The sequence below is a fragment of the Bactrocera latifrons genome, unplaced genomic scaffold (genome assembly GCF_001853355.1).
Source record: "Bactrocera latifrons isolate USDA-ARS-PBARC rearing strain unplaced genomic scaffold, ASM185335v1 scaffold_96, whole genome shotgun sequence".
NCBI lineage: Eukaryota > Metazoa > Arthropoda > Insecta > Diptera > Tephritidae > Bactrocera > Bactrocera latifrons.
The window spans coordinates 336,135-357,430 of NW_017537667.1; the positions used below are offsets into that span (position 1 = coordinate 336,135).

General features: G+C 35.6%; 2 protein-coding genes across 2 annotated transcripts; one reads left to right on the forward strand and one right to left on the reverse strand.

Moving 5' to 3' along the window:
• Positions 1 to 2,509: 2,509 nt before the first annotated feature.
• On the reverse strand, positions 2,510 to 14,289 carry LOC108977859 (aminopeptidase N-like). Its single transcript, XM_018947813.1, has 6 exons — positions 14,051 to 14,289; positions 5,373 to 5,928; positions 5,146 to 5,301; positions 3,669 to 5,082; positions 2,848 to 3,368; positions 2,510 to 2,774 (listed from the first exon to the last, which is right to left on the reverse strand). Exons 2-6 carry the CDS (start codon positions 5,909 to 5,911, stop codon positions 2,531 to 2,533), a joined length of 2,874 nt encoding a protein of 957 aa, XP_018803358.1. The 5' UTR covers positions 5,912 to 5,928; positions 14,051 to 14,289; the 3' UTR covers positions 2,510 to 2,530.
• A 4,319-nt stretch (positions 14,290 to 18,608) lies between these two features.
• LOC108977813 (origin recognition complex subunit 2) lies at positions 18,609 to 21,150 on the forward strand. Its single transcript, XM_018947733.1, has 4 exons — positions 18,609 to 19,321; positions 19,380 to 20,213; positions 20,473 to 20,706; positions 20,776 to 21,150. Exons 1-4 carry the CDS (start codon positions 18,754 to 18,756, stop codon positions 20,979 to 20,981), a joined length of 1,842 nt encoding a protein of 613 aa, XP_018803278.1. The 5' UTR covers positions 18,609 to 18,753; the 3' UTR covers positions 20,982 to 21,150.
• The last annotated feature ends 146 nt before the right edge of the window (positions 21,151 to 21,296 follow it).

Sequence of the window (21,296 nt, forward strand, 5' to 3'; positions counted from 1 at the left end):
ATATACATGTATGAGAACTAGTTATGTGGGTACCATTATAGATACATAAGTATATATATATATATATAATATTGATAACAATTATTATTAGTATTAAATAATAATGTAATTATTATGGAACAAAAAGGAAGTATGTAATTAACTGATTATGATTATTAATGCTAATGAAACATAGTACTGAAAGTAAGCCGATGAGAGTAAGTGAGCAAAAAATTGAAATAAAAATGTAATTCTTATTAACAAAATATCAATTGGGTATTTTTTATGAGAATCCTAAAGTAGTTTTGATTCGCTTGGAGACAATTAATTGCAAAGATAAATGATCGTACAACATTCGAGTGAATTTTTGACTCACATAGCAGAAGCTAAGACTAATGTCAGATTGGATGCGAGAGGCGATGCTGGAGGATGGCGCTACTTCTAGCTATAAACCAGTGCATTTGTTTTCTTATGTAAATATGTAAATGTGCTCAAGTTGTCAGAGTGCGAGCGAACGTCAAAGCGACTTTCGGCGACATCAAGAGAGCTGGTTGTGTAGCTCGACCTCTTTTTCCTATTATTAGTATTTATTGTCTTCTTCTATACTGTTTTGTATATTTTTGTTATTATTAATTTACCATACATTGGAATAGGGTACTTAATGAAAAATTTCCAATTTTTTTGAAGATCTGGTGCAATTGTATTAAGCWTATAGTCGAATGTCTATTCTTGCGCAGTTACAAAATGTATCTTTTCTTTAGTAGAAGGTTAAAGTATATTAAAAGAATCTCACAATATTTAAAGTTTGATCTAAATTGGCTTCAAGTCAGAAATGCTTATGTTGTAGTGATAGAAAACATGTTTCAATTAATTCTGAGGTTAGCCGAAAAGTTAATAGCAGATGACTGGACTCAAAWCCGTCCCCAGTTCCCAGTTCCGGTCAAGTAGATCCAACTGCACTTAAATATGTATTATTTTCTCCTAGTTAAAAGATCGGTGGAAAGCTTATGGAACGTGTTCTTATAGAATTTGAAAGTTGTGTAAAGATCTGTGCAGATCTCGGATACTTGCAAACTAACGAACTATTATGATCACTAATGGAGATAACTATGAGCCACTGTCCCTCTATGTGTAGGATCCAGACTCGAAGCGGCTATCAACAAAGCTGGAGGACTGYCCCCTAGATAGCATGGCTTCAGACACGGCAGATCAACTATAGGAGCTATAATATGCGTCATTGAAAGCGTAGAAGCAGCGCAGCGTAGAATGCATACACAGAAGAAAGAAGAAATAAAAGAATAGTTTTACTGGCGACTCTAGAAGTCCGAAACAAAAATCCAGCACGCCGCAGGAAAGGCAGCGAAGATCACCTCTCAACTGAGCCGATTAATGGCCAACATAGGAGGCCCCAGCCAAGAAAAGAGAAAGTTTCTAATGTCGACGACAATCAGCGTCTTACTATACGGAGCCGAGATCTGGGCATACGCGCTTAAAAAGGAAAACCGGCGTAAGGTAATGGACAGAAACCACAGCACTCAGAGTTGCATCAGCCTACCGAACAGTATCAGGCGATGCAATATTAGTTATAAGCGGTAATGCCCCAATTGACCTTCTAGCATATGAAAAGAAAAAGCTGTGAGAACTAAAGAAATCATCCGATAATAACAAGRGCGCAATACAACAAATAAGGAAAGATACAACAACAACATGTCAACAAAGATGGAAGAATGAAAGTCGCGGCATATGAACGGCCAGGYTAACAAAAGATCTAGACTTATGGACAAGCCGTAAATTCGGAGAAGTCGACTTTTACAATACTATTATCCGGTCATGGATACTTCAAAAAGTACCTCCACAGAATGGGAAAAGTCGAAGAGCCGTCATGCCWATATAACGACGCKCAGAAGACGATGCTGAACACACATTATTTGAATGTATGCGTTGGCAACGAGAACACACTGCCGTAGAAAACCTGGTTGGCCCAATAAATGTCATGTTGGAGAGTGGAGAGCAAACTGGGAGATTATCAATAAATTCGCAACAATTTTGCTTCGCAGCAAAAAGCGGGAYCTGGACACARTTGCCCAGATGTAAATCTCTCAATGAGAAAAATGGAACGCCACCCTGAAGTAATGCAWATGCGGTCCCAAGTAGGGGGTCGGTTCCTTAGAGAGGGGGTTTTCAGTGACCTGCAAGTGGCACATACCGCTGCTATGACGATGGCACCRATGATGCGGAAGGCTATGGACTATACTTAACTGGTCATTACGAATTGATGCGATATTTGAAATAAGAAGATTAGATTTTTTTACTATTTATTGATTTTTATTTTCGGAAATATATGAAATTCTGTTCACTTAAATATTTTGTTCACATACACATTACGTCGTCWTAAAACATCATGAGCTGGTGATATTTTTAAATAAAAAATATGAATCCAGCGTGTATTAAAAAATAATAATGCCGTAAAAGCTTCCACAGGGGAGTACATAAAAACTAATACATAATATTTATTGCTACGTTCTATGACGAGCTTGAGTAATTGCATCTCTTAAAACTCGTCCACAGTTAGACGGCTACGTAGACGACGCGAAATTTCATTGTAATTGCGCTCCTTCCACTGTGCATTGATTTTAATCGTCTCCAAAGCCTGTTGGACACCCTGTTCGACCTTGCGCAAAAGTTGTTTGTTCTCCTCACAGAACGCACTCATCTTCTCATACTCACGCTGACTGCTCATTTGGCTAGCGATAGGCGAGAGGAGACGACGCAATTCAGAGCCATTTGGTTCAAAGCTGCAATGATGCGAGAAGGAGGAAGTAGGGTAAATAGAAAAACACAAAAGCATAATTGTAATCAAATATTTACTATTCGTGCAGGAAATCGATATTGGTAATTAGATAATCTCGTGCTAAGTGGAAGCCAACTTCACCATGTGCCACRGCGCCGAAAGCGAAAGTTGAATCCTGTCGACGTATATGTTTTTCACTGTCGAATGCCCATTCCAAATAGCGTTGTAAGATCCAAACTTCGCGTGAGCAACCCAAAGCTGAGATTATGGTACGCTTTTCAGCTGCCACGTTCGAGTTCTTATAGCGCGCCCAGAGGAATTGCCAATCATCTTCGTTGCCATGACGTATAGATGTACAGTAGATGACTGAACGCAGATCCTTTGGTACTGGGTTGTATTCGTCGGGGTTGTCTACGGCACGCCACTGCTTGAAATATTGTTGCGCACTTGGKATACAATCTTCGACTTCGAAGCGACAGGCCCAGTTGGCAATGAGCTCTTTGTGGAGTATRGTATGCGGTGCCGCTTTAATTTCATCAGTCACATTCAAACCGCCGAGGTACAGGTAAATGGGGGAGAGTATCTTGCGCATATATTTCTAAAATATGTTTAGAAAAAATGTAAAGAGAGATTCAAAATAAAATAGTTCATATAAATATCAAGCATTGTTATGTACATAGTTCGTGAAACTCAAGCAAATAGTAGTGGAGATGCCACTTTCTGTTTCTCTTCAGAGGTGTAAGTTGTGTATGTGTTTCTTACTACTTACAGTGAAGAAAAGCTGGGGACATGAATTTCCAATTTTCAGTTTGATTTAATTATACAGAGCAGCATTCCAAAATTTCAGATRATATTTTACATTTCGGAAAGATTAAATTTTTTATCACTAATCACTTACCTTAAAGTACTCGTACTCTGGAGTCTGGCGCAAAATTCTGTTCACGTCACGGAGATTATCCAAAGCTGCTTTCCATGGAATATACTCGCGTTCACGTACCAAATACTCAATCAGACGCATTGCGATGTCATAATCCTGATCGCCGGTCCAGGCTAAGGTCAAAGCGTCATCGATGAGGTGTGCGCGATTGATCACATGGACTTTGCGGTAATCATCGCTGGTCAATGTGTCAATCAACATATTCCAATTGCGTTCATCATACTTTACTTTATACAAGCCGGACATTTGTATATTGAAAATGATCCATTCGTTTGCCTCAGGAAGATCCTTAAGAGTCTGAGTTACCGGCTCATTCATTTCATTGCATTGTAGCCAGTTTTTAGGTGTAGTAGCACCAAAGTCAATCTCGTTTTGAGTCGTAAAACTCAAGGGCACCCACCAGCAACTACGTTCGTCTTCACGCGAAGCAGATGTATCGAGTAAGTAACGAACCTGTGTGAGCTTGGCCAATTTACGATCGTAATCACGAGTTATTGTAATTATTGGATAGCCGGTTTGCAAGGTCCACGAATCCATAATGGTTTTGATATCGAAAGCTTTTGGTAGCGTGCGGAATTTGTGAGCTGCTTCGGTGAGTGCGTACCATAGATCATCTTGCTCAGCATTGCCGTAAGCGTGTTTCTTGAGATAATAATGTAGACCGGAGCGGAATGCCTCATCGCCGAGGAAGAGATGCATCATGCGTAAAACGGTGGATCCTTTTTTGTAGGAGATTGAGTCAAAGATCTCGGCAATTTTGTTCGTATGTGTGATCTCCTGCGAAATCGGGTGACTGCTCTTGAGCGCGTCAAGCTTGAATATAGCCAAAGTATTGTCGACTGACTCYTTTTCCAAACCACGCCATTCGGGATTGATGTGTTCAATACCYAAACTAGCTACATAAGTGGCGAAACCTTCATTCAACCACAAATCCTGCCACCATTTCATTGTGACCAAATTGCCAAACCATTGATGAGCCAGTTCATGCGCAATGACTGAAGCGACACGTTGCTTATTTTCCAAAGAAGACACATTCTCCGCATATAGCAATGCAGTTTCGCGATAGGTGACCAGGCCCCAGTTCTCCATGGCACCGGCGCTAAAGTCGGGTATAGCGATCTCATCAATTTTATCCAGTGGGAATTTGATATTGAAAATATCTTCATAGTATTGTAACACCTTCGGTCCCACATCGGCGGCATAATTGCATTGATCGATGGCATCAGGGCGTGCCCAAGTGCGGAATTGCACCTTATTCTTCAAACTGGTCTCTGAATTGACATAGGCGAAGTCGTTAACGGTGTAGGCGACCAGGTATGTCGACATAGGCACAGACTCTTCGAATTCGCTCCAAATCCAATCCTTTTTATCCGCCCTGATGGTGGTAAAAATAAATAAAATAAAAATAATTCTTGAAACACCAAGCAACAAGACTTACATAGGACGTGTCTCTTTCAGAGGCATATTGCTCAAGGCCGTGTATTTATTGTGATGTCCGAGTATAACAACGAATTTTGCTTTGTAATCTGGCTCATCAAAGCAGGGGAATGCCAAACGCGCCGACGCCGGTTCAAACTGTGTAACCGCAAGCCATCTAAAAGCATCAAAAATAATTACATAGAAGTTGTTTGGAGTAGGTAAATCTTGGCGCATAGGCTTACGTACTTTGTCTGATTGCTTGCACGATCCACATACGAACTGCGATAGTAACCACGCAAATTCAAATTTAATATACCCGAGAACGGTATGGTGAGTATGTATTCCTCTCCCCTACGCAGGGGTTCGCACAAATGCGTTATGTAATAGTCATGGTAACTGTTCACCTCTGTGGAGCGAACACAATTTTTCTGTTCGCTCTCTTTGGCAATCAGATTGCGTAGAATAATTTCATTACTATTTATGGTGAGATTGAGAGCATGCAACGTGATATTGCTTGTGTCCTCCAATGCGATCAAATGCATGGCGACCTCACCTACAAATGTTAAGTTTTCGGGATTCTCGAGATGTGTGATTACATGTAGCGTGTATTTTTGTGGTTTCAGGGATCTTGGCAGACGGAAATAATTATAGCTGCTAGCAGCTTGTTGCACTGCCGRCGCCGCCGTTTCAAATTCCGCGGGGTTTGTATCGGTAAAGGCAAGCACGATTGAGGCTATGGCCATGAAGGTCAAGGCCGCGCAAGCATAACGTAGTTGTGATGCCATCTTGATTTGTCTMTGCGCTGGAATATAAATCGGTATATAAATATTTTTTTTTTTTTAATAAACAGATTTCTTACACAATTTTTACGAAAAATATACACATTTACTATGAAAAGCAATGAATTTATTTGATCTTTTAAAACTTGACTGCAAACGGTAGCAGTTTTTCGTAAACTCAAAAAATTTTAGTGATGAATTTTGAAACCCTCGGAGGCAATAATAATTGACTGCAAAGAAAGAATATGTTTCATGTTTTCTAATGTTAGGTTAGGTARGGCGGCTGATCCTTCAGTTGAGTATCAGCTRAACCTATCACAAATCTGCTTAGGTGTTTTATTTTCATCTCCGCTATTTCACTTGGATGCATAAAAGTCTGAGATCTAAGATGTTTTTGACTTGATCTGGCTAAAGCGGTACAGAAGGAAGGGTTGAGRTGATTCTCATTCTCATCTCATATTCTTCCAAACAGCTGATGCAGTTGACAGGCAATCCTATCAAAATCGTCAGAACTCTTATAACCATTGAAAGGTGAGCCTTGCTTAAAGCAATGAGTTTCCAAGACCATAGACCAGCACTTGCTATTTTCGTCTGAGGTCCAACAGAGCAGTAGTCAAMCATAAGATGCCAACGGAGCTCCTACTCGAGGGCATATAAACAGAGAGGATATATTCAGGGCTAGTTTCGGCGACCTGGTACTCCAAGTTATTGGAATGAAATCAAAGTCTGCTCGCAGCCAGATCCTCTGAGTCTGAGGGCAGCTTTCGCATCCAGACACTTTGCGTCTTTGTCCACTGGCGCTTTGTATATACCTATACAGCAAAATATTCAGTGAGATGGTTTGTGTGGTTCATGGTAATTTAAGTTGAAAAAGGGAGCGAGATAAAATTGTAAATATATACATATGTATGTATGAGAAACTCTTTATTTATTCTTAATTAAAAATAAACAAATTATAATATATAGTTTTCATAATTTTTAAGAGCAAACAGAACCTCAATAATTATACATATTTTTCGGATTTTTGAATATTGATAGCTTTTAGCTCGTATATTCATTGCATACACCTATACCAATACACAGATGTCAATTCAATTATTTCTTGCTAACTTTATTGCCAAATAAATTTTAAAGCTCATGAATTTTCATGTCTTAATTAATGGCAGACCTTAGAAGTAGTCGAAATGGGGAAGAGATATTTTTGTTTATTATTAGGTGTAAATTTAATGATGAAAGGAGAGATCGAATATTTTAAAAGAAAACATAAACAAAAGTTGGAAATGAATGGGCATTGTCACTGTCGCAAAGTAATTTTTACACACAACAAATTATTATTCAGATTTCATATTTCTCATTACTTTTACATTTTTCCATAATACATTTAAACAGCTTTAACTATTAATTATATCCACAATATTAGTGGGCGGACCACACATACATATGTATTTTCGTATTGACTAAAATCATTAAAAAGTGTAAATAACTACAAACAATCGATTTGATCGAACTTTTCGTAGAAAACTAATCAAATTGGAATTATATAAAATAATTTGCGAATTGCAAAGCTACTAATAATCACTAATAGCGGTAATAAATTTCAATTTCGAGTTGATATTTGAGTATACATATCTCTCTTGTCAGTATATGCAGACCGCACAGCGGGTAAAGCTACTGTTAAAAATGCTACTGGATTAAAGTTGAATGAAACGTTCAAGGGTTTGAGAGAGAGAGAGATTTCAAATAMAACARGTAGGGAAGGGCTAAGTTTTGGTGCAGCCGAACATTTTATACTCTTGTAACTTGCATTAATCAAGGCCAGGGAAATACCTTAAGGTGTAAAGTGTCAACCAGATGATCAAAATATAAGCAATTATATAACTCATACACAAAATCATTGCATGAGAGTAGTATCAACCCGATTTTATCTATTAACTATTATCATGCCACATGCCCACATAATGTTTCCTGGGTTTCATTAAGGTAYCTCACATACAATCACATAGTTTAGGAAATATGATTTTAAAAATGTCCTCCATTTGGTCTTTCCAACGAAGTGGAGGACTTTCTCTTSMTCTGCTTCCCCGGCGGTACTACTTTTAGAGTGTTTTCGTCCATTTGGACAAAATGACCTAGCCAGCGTAACCGCTGGGTTTAATTCGCTGACCTATGTCAATGTTGTCATATAATATASCTCATACAGTTCATAGTTCCATCGAATGCTGTATTCGTCGTACTCGTAACGTCGACTTATCGGATATTGTCATCGTCCATGCCTCTGCATCATGTAGCAGGATGGRAATAATGAGTGACTTATAGAGTTTGGTTTTTGTTCGTCGTGAGAGAATTTTACTTCTCAATGGCCTACTCRGTCCGAAGTGGCAAATGTTGGCAAGAGTTATTCTGCGGGGAACTTATGTAGGTTCTATTAATAATTTCACTCCAAAGGTCTTGGTAAAGCCTTACTGAGAAAAAAAAGCTTTTTATACGAGTATAGGCCTTTTGCAGTTCGGTGGTAGGCTGATAATGTTGTACTCCTTTTCGTATATTAACATAGCATATTCCAAAAATTTGTAGAGTATGTGTAAACGGTGTCACCGTTAAGTTCTATATTGCTTTCGAGCTTCAAATACGTTTTTATAATTCATTCTGTTCGCTATWTTCTAAATCGGTGCTTAGCAATGTGTGGAGCCATAAACTGCTCCCATKGAAGCATTACATCAACTCTCAAGATCAATTTTGACCCAGACTGACTGCCAAACTTAATAATATCTAAATTAATTATAAGAAATTGAAACGAAAATTTATATAACTAAATGTTTATAATTTTACAAGAAGCCGATCCCGTCTCTGACGACTCTGATTTACAGAAAAATATGCCATCCTAATGTACATGCCTGTTCCAATTTCTTTTATGAATATATAAATTAAAATGCATTTTAAGTTACTCGGTTTAACACACTTGAATGTAAAATAAAAAAATATGAACAATAGTGAACAGTTTAAAAGGCAGCCGGAGTAGTGAGTTGCCAGTTAATTCAACTTGAGAATTTCATTAAAATGTAAGTCACGCATCGAGGTCTGGGCCAATGAAACCGTTTACATTCTCTGCTCCCGCGTCCGCCGTTTAACAAACTTGAAACGTTTTCGGTTAAATGAATTTTTTATATACATATGTGTATATGAACATATGTATATATGTCTGTCTGTATAAAATAGTATTTACAAAATAATAAAGAATTGTATAATTTTAAACTAAATTTTCTACTGCGATCATATACATACATATGTGTATTTTACCGTATTTTTAGCTTAAATAGAGCTATTCTAATTGTTTATGGAGATTTAATGGATTGTTTCAATATTTTTTTAAATTTATTTTTTGTTTCTTTGATTATAGCTTTTTTTACTTTGAAATGATTTTTTTTTCGTTTTTCGTCCGCGTTCAATGAAATTTTAGCGGYGACTGGTCGCGCAAAAAAGAAATTGTTTAAATCAATACAGGTAAACAAAACACGAAAACGCTAATGAAATGAAAAAAAGTCAAATGCTCGAAACTAAATGTAGCAAAGTGTAGAACAGAATTTAGCAAAAAAAAGTTGCCTACACCGTAATTAATTCGGTAGCTTTCTATTTTGGCTGCATCTGTTCTCTTCCGTTGAACTGTTTAGTTTCAGTTAGCGACTTGTTGCAAAATGTAGCGCTATTTAGACATATTCGTATGTATGTATGTATTTTAGTTTTTATATGTGAACATGATACATAATATAAAAGTGAGTAGCTGATTTAGAACCAAACCATATGAAATTATTTATTTTTTCTAKTTAAAAGCACACATTTCAATAYAAACTTATTTACATACATATGTATGTATATTGGTCTATACTGCGTCAACTAGCAGCCAGTTTGCCGCTTTGTTGTTGTTAATATGTGCTTGCTATAATTTCCAAACAGGGATTCACATATGTATGTATGTATATAAGTAGGTGTAAATAAAATTGACCACTTTCCGAGAATTAATCTCAATAATTATATGTTAAAATTACTTAAGTCGATTTAAGCTGCAGTATCTTGTTTTGATTTAAAATTTATTTAAAGTTATCTATATTTTATCTTGAATCAAAGCTGACGATTTAATATTGTGGTCATAACAACTCGAATCGCAAGCTAAACCATCATTTGCCACATTGGCAACTTATTCTCATTGAGTTTCAAAAAAAATCTACGACTTTTCCCGTTCCAGGTTTGAGCGTAAATTCAAGAAGGCGGTGGCTTTAAARGTAGATCAAACGACTTTTTATCCCTAAAATTTTAATGAATGTCTCCCACAAAACTTCATGTATGTATTCATTTCCAGTATTTAAGTAAAAAATCAATAATTATAAAGTTTAAGTGCTCTATGTTGCAATACTAGATTTCCTTAATTTCGAAAAACCTTTTGGCTAAGTGAAAACTTCTTTTAAAATCACCGGATATTTGTAAGGAATTCGATTAAGGGGTTACGTGGGTTTACAGGTTTCAAAAAATTAATTATTCTTATTGTCTTATTAAATTCTACAACACCTCTAGAATATTGTCCTAAATTTTGAAGTTGATTCGAGTAATAGTTTCGGAGCTACAGCCTTGAGAACTTGTTCGCTCTATGCTAGCTAGGCTAAGWGCGTCGTCTTTAAAAGCGTTTTTCTCGAAGCTGTGTTTTTGAAGTCGGTCGGAACTACTCAACCRAAATTCTTGAAATTTCAGACAGGTCTTTAAGATTCAGTTGTAAAGGACTTAAACGAAGAATTTTTTTCGATTACGACTTGTTATTCGAAAAAAAAAAAATGTCTGCAAAAATCAATTTTAATTTTTTTTCTTCGTCCAAGTTCTAAGTTAAGGTTTTCACTAAAACACATATTTTTCACGTTAGATGATCCTGTAAGGTGTTACCCTGCCAACGGGAGCGCATTTTTCCGAGGGGTCACCGGAATCGGCTTCGCATGGCCGAGTTTAAAATAGTTTTTTTTTCAAAAATTTCAGAATTTCAAATTATTTCAAAAATTAAACTATTTCATTTCAAAAAAAAAATATATAGAAAAAAGGCTGTTTTTTACCCGAGGAAACCCATGTACATCCAGCGTCAATGAAATTACAATAGAAAAAAAGCTCTTAAAAAGCGTTATAAATTAATGAATTAGCWATCAGTGAATATTTTTCGAAAAACGAAAAATATAATAATTTTTTACCATGATTTTGCACATTTCTATATTATCAGATAAATTTAGAATGCTAAAGCTTTGCGCCACCTTTCGATCAGTTGATTAACGTTTATGAGAAGCTCTCTGAGATTGGAGTGATGACAATCGTAATGGAATTAAAGGTTTTTTATACGAAATCAGTAACCTAAATCAACATTTTATTAAAAAAAAAAAAACAATATGGAAACCCTGTAAATATATTTTCCTACTAGCCAATAGTATATTCACATTTCAAGGTCGTTCATAAACCCTTACCWTGGCGAATATTAGCAGATCGCGTAGATAGGTACGCTTAAATCAACTCGAGAATACTTAAGAAGTAGTTAGAAGTATGTAAAGATATAATTGTGTATCCATATATGGTGCTTAGTAGAAAATAATACGAGCCATTAGAATTAACTACTATACACTGAAAAAAATTTCATATTGATTAATAAATTATTTAAAAAAAAAAAAATTGTCAAAGGTAACTTCGATGTAAGTGTAACTAAAAAACTCAAAGGTAATACATATGTTCTAACAAACATACCAAAAGTGATGCAAAAACCAGCCTATTCTAGCCTATTTGTTGTTGCTGATACTAACTATGAGTATAGGAGTAAATGCCTTGAAATAGAGTGGTATTTGTTGTTTTTATACAAACATTGTTTTTTTTTTTTTCTTATATACCATAGACGCTCAGCGCCGTTTGACCGCAATTGATTGGAGACAATCAAAATCGAATTTAAAATTTGCGCTCACACAACCTAATTAAACACTCAAAGAGCACGATGATGAGAGGAGTGTGGTACGGAGGAAGCGAGGATATGAGTGAACACTCACACATGCATACATATATAACTATTTACCGGCGACGGTTGTCTTAGCTAACGGTAACTGCAAGCGACTTCTTGCTCATAATTGATGTGCAACGAAAATGCAACTATGTAATGCAAGTGGGTTGGGAGCGGAATCTAAGCAGAGAGTTCAAAATTGTCATACGCAGATAGCTACGTAGTTGTATTTGCTGTTGTACTGCAACAATGTCATTGCAGAAATTTACATATGAGCAGCAGAGTGAATTAGATAAAAATATGGCAAATTTAATATCGATTTGTGAAAATTGCAAGAGAGTGGTGAGGGGTAAATCAATTGCGGCCGTGTATTAKTAGAGACGTGAAAGTTGGCTAATGATTTTGATTAAGTCGATTACAAATTACTTTTATATAAAAGTCATAGATAACGTTTAAAAAATATTCATTGCAAAGTTCACTCTTTRAGGTTATCTCCGTTTGAACTGTGTTTTAAAAATAAATAATGTAATTTTATAAATATAATAAAGGAATTTATGAAAACCTGACAGTTTCTAAGGCGACCTTTACTATTGTGTGGGCCTAATTAAGTCAGACAATATTAATTAAAATTGAATCACACGGTTTTTGTAATTCGATAGTGTTAGACTAATCTCTGAAATACCGTAGAAGTAGAGGTGTACGAAGGAAACATTTTGATTCGCTGAAAACCTTTTATTTTATGGGGCCCAACCAATAGTTATTGCCTATAATACCCCTTCTTCGTGTAGTTAAATATAATTCAACGAAATCTTGGATTATAGTTGAATACTGTAACACCTTTATTTTTCGTCAGTGTGTCATGACTTTCAATAGGTTTAAGTCAGAATCGTAAATATCAAATATTAATGGTTTCCGAAAAACTTCAAATAGTTCAACAGTTGACTTGAGACCGCTCAAATGTTTCTTTTTACATGCTTCCTCTCAGTAAAGCACTCAAGACATGACTCCTGATGCCAAATGAACCACATCCACACACATAATTTTAACTACCAGTGAACCTGACACCTTTAATTTAAATTAAATTACAAGGATCTGACATGTTGAAATTTCAGAAAAAACTTTGTCTTATTCATAGACAATTTAAGGTCTCCGAGAGCCACATTTGTAGAGAAAAMAAAACAAAAAAAATCAGAAACAAATTATAAACCGCTCACTGTTGGCATAAAACTTGTAAGTTCCACCAGTTGTCGGATAATATTGACTTGTAGCACTCCGTGTGTAGAAGTTCGTCCAAATGTCTAGCTAATGTCTGTATATGTATGTATGTAAAATGTCACGTTTTCCGCGGGGTTTCTAAACTTCTGAACCAATTTTTTTAAAATGTTACACTTTCTGTCCTTTTTGATCCAACTTAAAAGATRGGATAGTTTATATCTCAACTGTGTTAAGACTAAAAAAATTCATAAATAAAAAAAGAAATSTGAGAATAAGACAGTTTTCAAAAAATATATATGTATATATTATAAAATTTTGCAAATTTTTTAACGAAAAAGCAACCGTGTTAAAAGTGAAAAAATCATAAATAAATAAATTTCTGAACATAAGCCAGTTTCAAAAAAAAAAAAAAAATTCTAATATAGTTGGAAATTATTAATAATAATGAACTGGGAGAACAATGTGTATTTTTTAATATATATTTATATATTTAATTTCTTGAGAAAAAAAATGTTCAGCTTAAGTGAAAAAATAATTTTGAATAAATTTCATTTTAATTAAAGCGGAACGTAAGTGAATTATTTTCAACTCCCTGATTATTTAAACTCAATAAAAATCAGTCTGATTACTTTTCCGTGACTGGTGTGCTAATTTTTTTAGCACTTGTAAATTTATATTTTGTTTTGATTCGATTTTAGACTTCCTGTTTTCGTTACTGGAGTTCAAAATTGCGTTTTTAATATATATATATACATATATGTATATTTAATGTGTTCACTGCACTTTTTGGCGGGTACTTTCACATTCCAATTAATGAAATTTATGGCATTAACATTTGAATTGATATTCAATGTCTACAACTGTAACACAAAATTTAARGAAGAAATCACAAATTTTCCGGTTTTGCGTTTGCTTACACTTACTCGAACGAAAACACAGCAAAATGTTGACCAAAAGGCTTTTTGTTATTACTACTTATAGGCACAATTTAGGAAACATACGAAAATTCACACCAAAAAGTATGTATGTATGTATGTACATATAAGTAATAAGTCGCGTGCGCGCACCGCCTTTTATGCTGCGTTTATTTGAGCCCTGYTACTATTTACTAGCGCCACACATTAACTAAAACACAACCAGCACCACGCACAGGTACTGTCTATCTGAAGCGTTCTCAACAGCGCGCCGGCCACTTATAAGCAAACGGCCAGCCAAGCGGGAGCATGCATACACGAGCGCGCGCTTGCCGTTGACTCGGTTGTTGGCAAACCGCTCGGACTGGGCGGACAGCGCTGTCGTATGCGCAACGCCAGTTGTTGCCGGTTTCGGACGCTTCGCTAGGCGTCAATACACTCTTTCACTGGCGAGAAATCTAGCTATGCACGCACAAGCACATACACACATACAGATAGACAGACGCACAAAAATACAAATGATATTAAATGCAAATAAATTAATAAAAATACGGTTTAATACATGCTGCGTCTGGTGGAAATGTGCCGCTGTGCGATTGCGCGCGTGAGCAGATTACCACTTAGCCGTGTGTAAGTGCACATACGAACATACGCACCACAAAGAATAGTACTGTAGAAACATCTTGTAAGCGTTCCTTTTGATGATAGCAACAGTTGTCATAGCTTCGGCATAAAATATGCCATTTTGTTGTTATTTCCACTCGTTTGTCGTTGTTAGCGACCAGCTGTTAAGGCTCCAACGTCGCGTTGCTGCCAGCGGTTGTTTATAAGTACTTGCCAACCGGTAGTACATGCCAGCGGCTGATAATTTTTGCGTAGACAATAAATTGCGCTTAGCTGGTGTCCGACGCACAGAAAGGAGTTACAGAATTTCACGCAATTCTATTTCATTATACCCTCAATGACATAATGCTATATGCTTGTTATGCGCACCAAAGCGCCTGGAAGAGATTTGTCGTAAGAATAGTTGGTCATAAATTCACGGATCAAAAGTACTCTTAATTTTAATGCACAATAAGATATGGATTGACTTCAATATGCAAATTGATATATATACGAGGTTTGTTTTGAAAGTTTGACGAATTTTATATTTCTTAAGCAAGTGTGTATTTATTCATGAAGATCTATTTTGTCCCCTTCAAAATGTTGCACTTTTGTCAGTGTTTTTCCAATCCTCAAAGCACTTAAAAAATAATTTTTTGTGATCTTATCTCCTCCTTCAGTTTTTAGCAGTTTTTAGCCTCAATCGTAATGTAGCTTCGTTCTTTCATGGGCCTCTTCAGTTTTGGCAACAAAAAAGTCACAGGCAGCCAGGTCTGGCGAATCGGAGGAATCATTAATGTGTGGATTTTGGTCAAATATTCGCGCACAAGCAACGATACGTCAGCAAGAGCGTTATCATTGGTGAAAAAGCCAATTTTTATTCTTCCAGAAATCCGGCATACTTGGAACGAAGCTTGCACGTTTTTTCTTCGGTCCTGGCTCATGCGGCAGCTTCCATTGGGACGATTGAGCTATGGTATCCACATCGCAACCATAAACCTATGATTCGTCATCAGTTGTGTCGCCTGGAAGAGAGCTGGGTCGCAAACTGAATTCAACATCTCCTGAACATTCGCGGTGACATTCCGTGCACTTATTYTTGTTTTTCACATATAATTTTCTACAAATACTTTGATTTACACTTTGGAACAAGCTCAAATCTAAGACGAAGCAAAACGCGSCCAAGCAATACAGCCAAAATTAAATAAACGTTAAAAATTCTAGATACTTTTTGTACAAAGTGCATACATATGTCATTACCACCAGTGATTATATTTTTGTAGTATGTAAGATCAGGGAAATGTTTTCATACAGATAAATCGACACCGATTACCAATCATGTGTTAAAGATTTCGAAAGTGCAATTCTATGCGACTCTCTCAACTAGATTCACAATTCCGAAAGAGTGGATGACTTTATTATATTAAGAAACTTCTAGTATCTATATGATGTATACTCTAACTGCGCCTTAATTGTTACAAAATTTTATACGACCAAGTAACTTTTCAGATTGATAGAAGAGCGAGTCTATATATAATCCATAATGAAGGCGAAATAAGCTATTTAAACACCAATTCAGTTTTTTTGACCTTAGTTGTTCTCGGGTCGAATGCTACATTCCCCTACATCACTGGTTTCATTGCTCCGTCGTGCGGGTAAAAATGGATTGAGTGGAATTTAAAATACCGAGTTACAATCGATGTTATTCGTAAAGCACTCAGGTGAACTATACTGAAAGTTTTCTTCCTACTGTTATTTCACACTTTCTTTTCAAACACCCGTTGTTAAAGTGCCTAAACTTTCCGCTATCTCCTTCATTTCTCGCCAATGGTTATGCATTAAGATTTTTATTGTATTTTTTAAGTTTACCATATTAATTACATTTTTTCGGTTCTTATAAACCACCCGATACTTAGTTGTTGCAGATGAACGTGTTGGGTCGTATAAAAAAGAAATCAAATTGTACAGCTCTATTAAATATATTAACAACATATAACTAAATTGATATATTTCGGAAATATTTAACAAACATTAATGACATTGAATGTCATTATCACCTTTGCCAAAGTTGACAAGAATTTCTTCAAGTTCTCGGAAATAACTCTCGGGTTCAAACAAATTTTGCTAATTTTGGTGTGATATCTTCAATTTTTGATTTAAGAAGGTATTACATAATTCAACGAACTAAACTGTACGAGACCCCTATTATCACCATTTGACATAGTATGATTGTTTGAAATTAAATTAGTATTCTATGAAATGTACACTCATTGTCATAACCTTTGACAATTTTTGACAAAGCTTCTTCTGTTTGAATGACTTTTTCCTCTTAAGCATGAATCAAACCGAATAATATTTGATTTGTTTGACTCGTTCGAGTAGAGAATTAAGAGTAATTAGATAAGGTATGAGAGTGCTACACAAACTCATAAGCTGACTAAGCACTGAAAGCCACAATGACAAAAATTGTACAAACCCACCGGACCCTTGTCAATTGGTAAATCCCTTAAAAAAAATTAGATTTTTTTTCATTAACAAACTTTCTATTTCAAATCTAGTCTGTGTATTTCAAAGTTAAAGAGGTAATCTTCTCAAATACCGCATTTTCCTTAACGACTACTATAGATATGTATGTATGTATATGTAAGTTAATCGGGTCTTAAATTGTAACGTAATGCTTCGATGAGGATTTTCTAGCAATGAACACTCGAACACACCTATGTACATATATATATGCATATGTAAACGACTCTTAACCTAATCGCATTAATTTATTAAATATTGTTTTCGTTAGCTACATATATTTTTTAATTTTGTCATTATGACGTAAATATGCACATATAAATGTATATAATATACTTATGCATATAATCCGTATATATATGTGTATTATTGGCTTGCGGCTATTTTGCATTTCTCCAAATGATTGCTGTGACTACTGTGGCAAAGATGGATGGACGAAATACTCGTACGTTTACAAGTATGTAGGAATATATGAAAGTAAGGCAATGAACACGTGGGAATAGGTGGTCGGTCTTGAATTAGAAATAAGATTAATCTATTAAAAAAGTTAGTTGATGCGTCGCGATTCCTTTGAAAGGCACGCAAAACTAGGATAAATATTGATTGCTTTTGAATTTTGTTGCTTTTCTGGAAAAACATTTGCCGAATTGGTGCAAAATCTTCGATTTCTCATTTAAGTAAATAATAAGAATATTTGGGAAAGTGTCAAAAGATGACTTCACATACTATTTAAAAATACTAAAAAATCAAGTTTCAAGGTATTTTCTGCAAACATTGGATAATATTGTTTCTTATATTCGTTCATTTCATTTTATGCTGTCAATGACCATTTGTTAACATTTTATAGGTTTAATGACCTTTTCGTTCGCCTTTTATGGGGTCAATGACCCTTTTGTTTGCTTTTTATGGGGTTAATGACCCAATTGTTTACATTTTATAAGGCCAATGAGCCTTTTGTTTACTTTTAGCCAAGTCAAAAACCTTTTATTGTATTTAACCAATTCAACAACCGTTGACGGTTATGTATTTGTTGTTGGATAAGAAGTTCCCCGAAAAMCTAAGCAAAATTAAGAGATTTTTATAGCAACGTTTAGGACGTTTTGTGAAGGGGCCCGGAGGAGACAACACAGAATTCTTTTTTTCATCGTGTCCAGTCTGTGAAATACTCACTTCTCCATATATTAAGAGACTTCCTCCCCAAAAAAATAAATACTAAATATGTACTTGTTTCATTAATTTTGATATATTTTCATAACTAACTTTATATCATAATGGCCATTGTGATAATTAAGTAGATRAGATAATTATGTTTAATTTTATGTACATAATTTTGCTAATAAATAAATAAATATTTGCTTTATGGTGAATAAATTAGAGCAAGAAGAAGCACAAAATGTCAGCTGTGCTGTCAAACACCAACAATATTGCCCGCGTAAAATGCTGTACAAGCAAAGTAACACCAACATTTTAAACATCTGCTCGTTTTTGTTATTAGTTATTAATTTTGGTTACATGTTTTATGAAATAACTTTATTTGAATTAATATAGCAGTGAATTTTAGAAGTTAATAAACTAAAGTCTTAAGAATGAGCGTTACGCCAACGAAACGAAGAGCGTCAAAAGTAGGACGAATGCGTTGCAGTTCTAGTTTAAGCAGTACCGAAGATGTGGTCATGGTAACAGTGGACGACTCGGATGAGGAAAATGAATCATCTAWAGGGCGTCAACTGAGGAGATCAGCACGCAAACCAAGTCCACAAAAGAAATATGCCGAAGACTACGTATTAACCGACAGTCTACCTAGCAAGAGGAGCAATACACGAAAGAATTATACTGATGACGAGGAAACTGCTGAACATGATGATAAAAATTGTATGACAAATACTGCAGCACGTCCTGATATTGTCGACATTCAGTTATTACAAGATGATGATGTAGCAGGCAAGAATATGTACGGCTTTCATACACCAAAAAAACGAAACGGCATGGCATTGGCGGCCTTGAATACACCAAAAACACCAAAGACACCGAAATCTGTTAAGACATCACGCTCCTCAACATCACAACTGCAAGCAAAAACACCCGACRCAAAGCGACGAAAATCGACTGTTGAACCTAAAACACCTTCGCATGTGCGGCATCGTGTCAAAAATCGTAATACAAATTAATTAAGAATTAAACTTATATATTTCAAAACTTTTCATTGATACAGAAATTGCCAAAATTATGGACTCTGATTCTGACTTCTCTGCCAGTGGCAGCGATTTTGTACCAACTGACAGCGAAAGTGATCGTTCCAGTAGTAGTGATGAGGATGATGCCGCCGACGATGAACCGAAGACTCCACATAAAGGGCGACGACCCATAGTTGTACCAGTGTTACCGAAAACTCCTTCCGCGGCGCGTTCACGGCAATCAGCGCGCGCTAAGAAATCTTCCGTTGACTATGTACCTGAGAGTGATGGCTACTTCCAAGCACATGCCAGCACCAAAATACTCACCTCCGATCACACACTCGATCGGCTAAAGAATCCACGATTACCAGCAGATCGTTTATTCACACTCTTGAATGAAATGAAACCGACTCCCGAACATGAGGAGGCAATCAGCGCCATGATGGAAGAATATCGTTCATATTTTCCGAAATGGTTGTGTATCTTACACGAAGGCTACAGTTTGCTACTCTATGGGTTGGGTTCAAAACGTCAGCTACTACAAGCCTTTCATCGTGAAATACTCGCCGATCAATCGGTGCTTATTGTGAACGGGTTTTTTCCCAGTTTAACGCTGAAAGATATTTTGGACAGCATTATTGGTGAATTATTGGATGGCGATGCTAATGTTAGTCCGTCAAATCCACACGAAGCGGTCGACTTGATWGAGGAAGAACTTTCGTATACCCCGCAAACACGTATATATTTAATAGTGCATAATTTGGATGGAAGCATGTTGAGGAACACAAAGGCGCAAGCGATATTGGCGCGTTTAGCTAGTTTAAGGCAATTGCATTTGCTTGCSTCCATTGATTATATCAACACGCCACTATGTAAGTACATACGTGTAAATTAGGTTCTTAGAAGAAGACATTCTATTTCAATCAGTACGTTTTTATTTGTTTATATTTATGTATTTTTATTTTTTTCTTTTACTTTTTTTTATAGTAATTATTATTATTTTTTTGCGTTGTATTTAGTTTTTTTTTGTTTAGTATTTTTTATATATACATACATGTATGTTTTTAAATTTATTTATTTTTTTTTATTTCTTTATATTCCATGTTTTTAATTTTCTCTTTATGCTGTCAGTATGGGATCACACGAGRCTAAGTAATTTCAATTTTTCTTGGTGGGACTGCACTACTATGTTGCCGTACAGCGATGAAACTGCTTATGAAAACTCACTGTTGGTACAAAACTCCGGCGAATTGGCGCTCTCGTCCATGCGTAGCGTTTTCTCGTCGCTTACAACAAACACACGTGGCATTTATATGATCATTGTTAAGAATCAACTGAAAAACAAAGGCAACCCCAATTTCCAGGGTAAGTTCACGCTGCGGCTTTATTATCTGAGTTTGTGTAATAATATTTTTTTAATTTTCCTTCAATTAGGTATGTCGTTCAAGGATTTGTATTGGAGTTGTCGTGAAGCTTTTCTTGTCAGTTCTGATTTGGCATTGCGTGCACAACTCACTGAATTTTTGGATCACAAATTGGTGAAATCGAAACGCAACATCGATGGCTCGGAATTGTTGAGTATACCCATTGATGAAGCGCTGTTGCAACAATTCTTGGATGAGCAAGAGAAGAAGTCTTGAAAAGGCGGAAAACTTATTCCCTTTAAATGCGAACAAAAACTAGTTCTAGTTGTGTTTTAGCGACACCGTTAGAATATCTTAACTTTTTGCTTATGTCGCCATGAAATTGTTAAGTAAGTGTAAAAGTTAAACATTTGTTAATTCAATAAAAAATATGTTAAAATTTTAAGGCTTATTTTGTCATACAATCATTTCCAAAATGTGTTTTTTCATAATTTTATGATAACTAAAAATTAGCTTTAAAATTATTTAGATTATTTTTTGTTTTAATTAATTGGTTTAATTATTATTTTATTTATTTTTTCTCTATTCTTT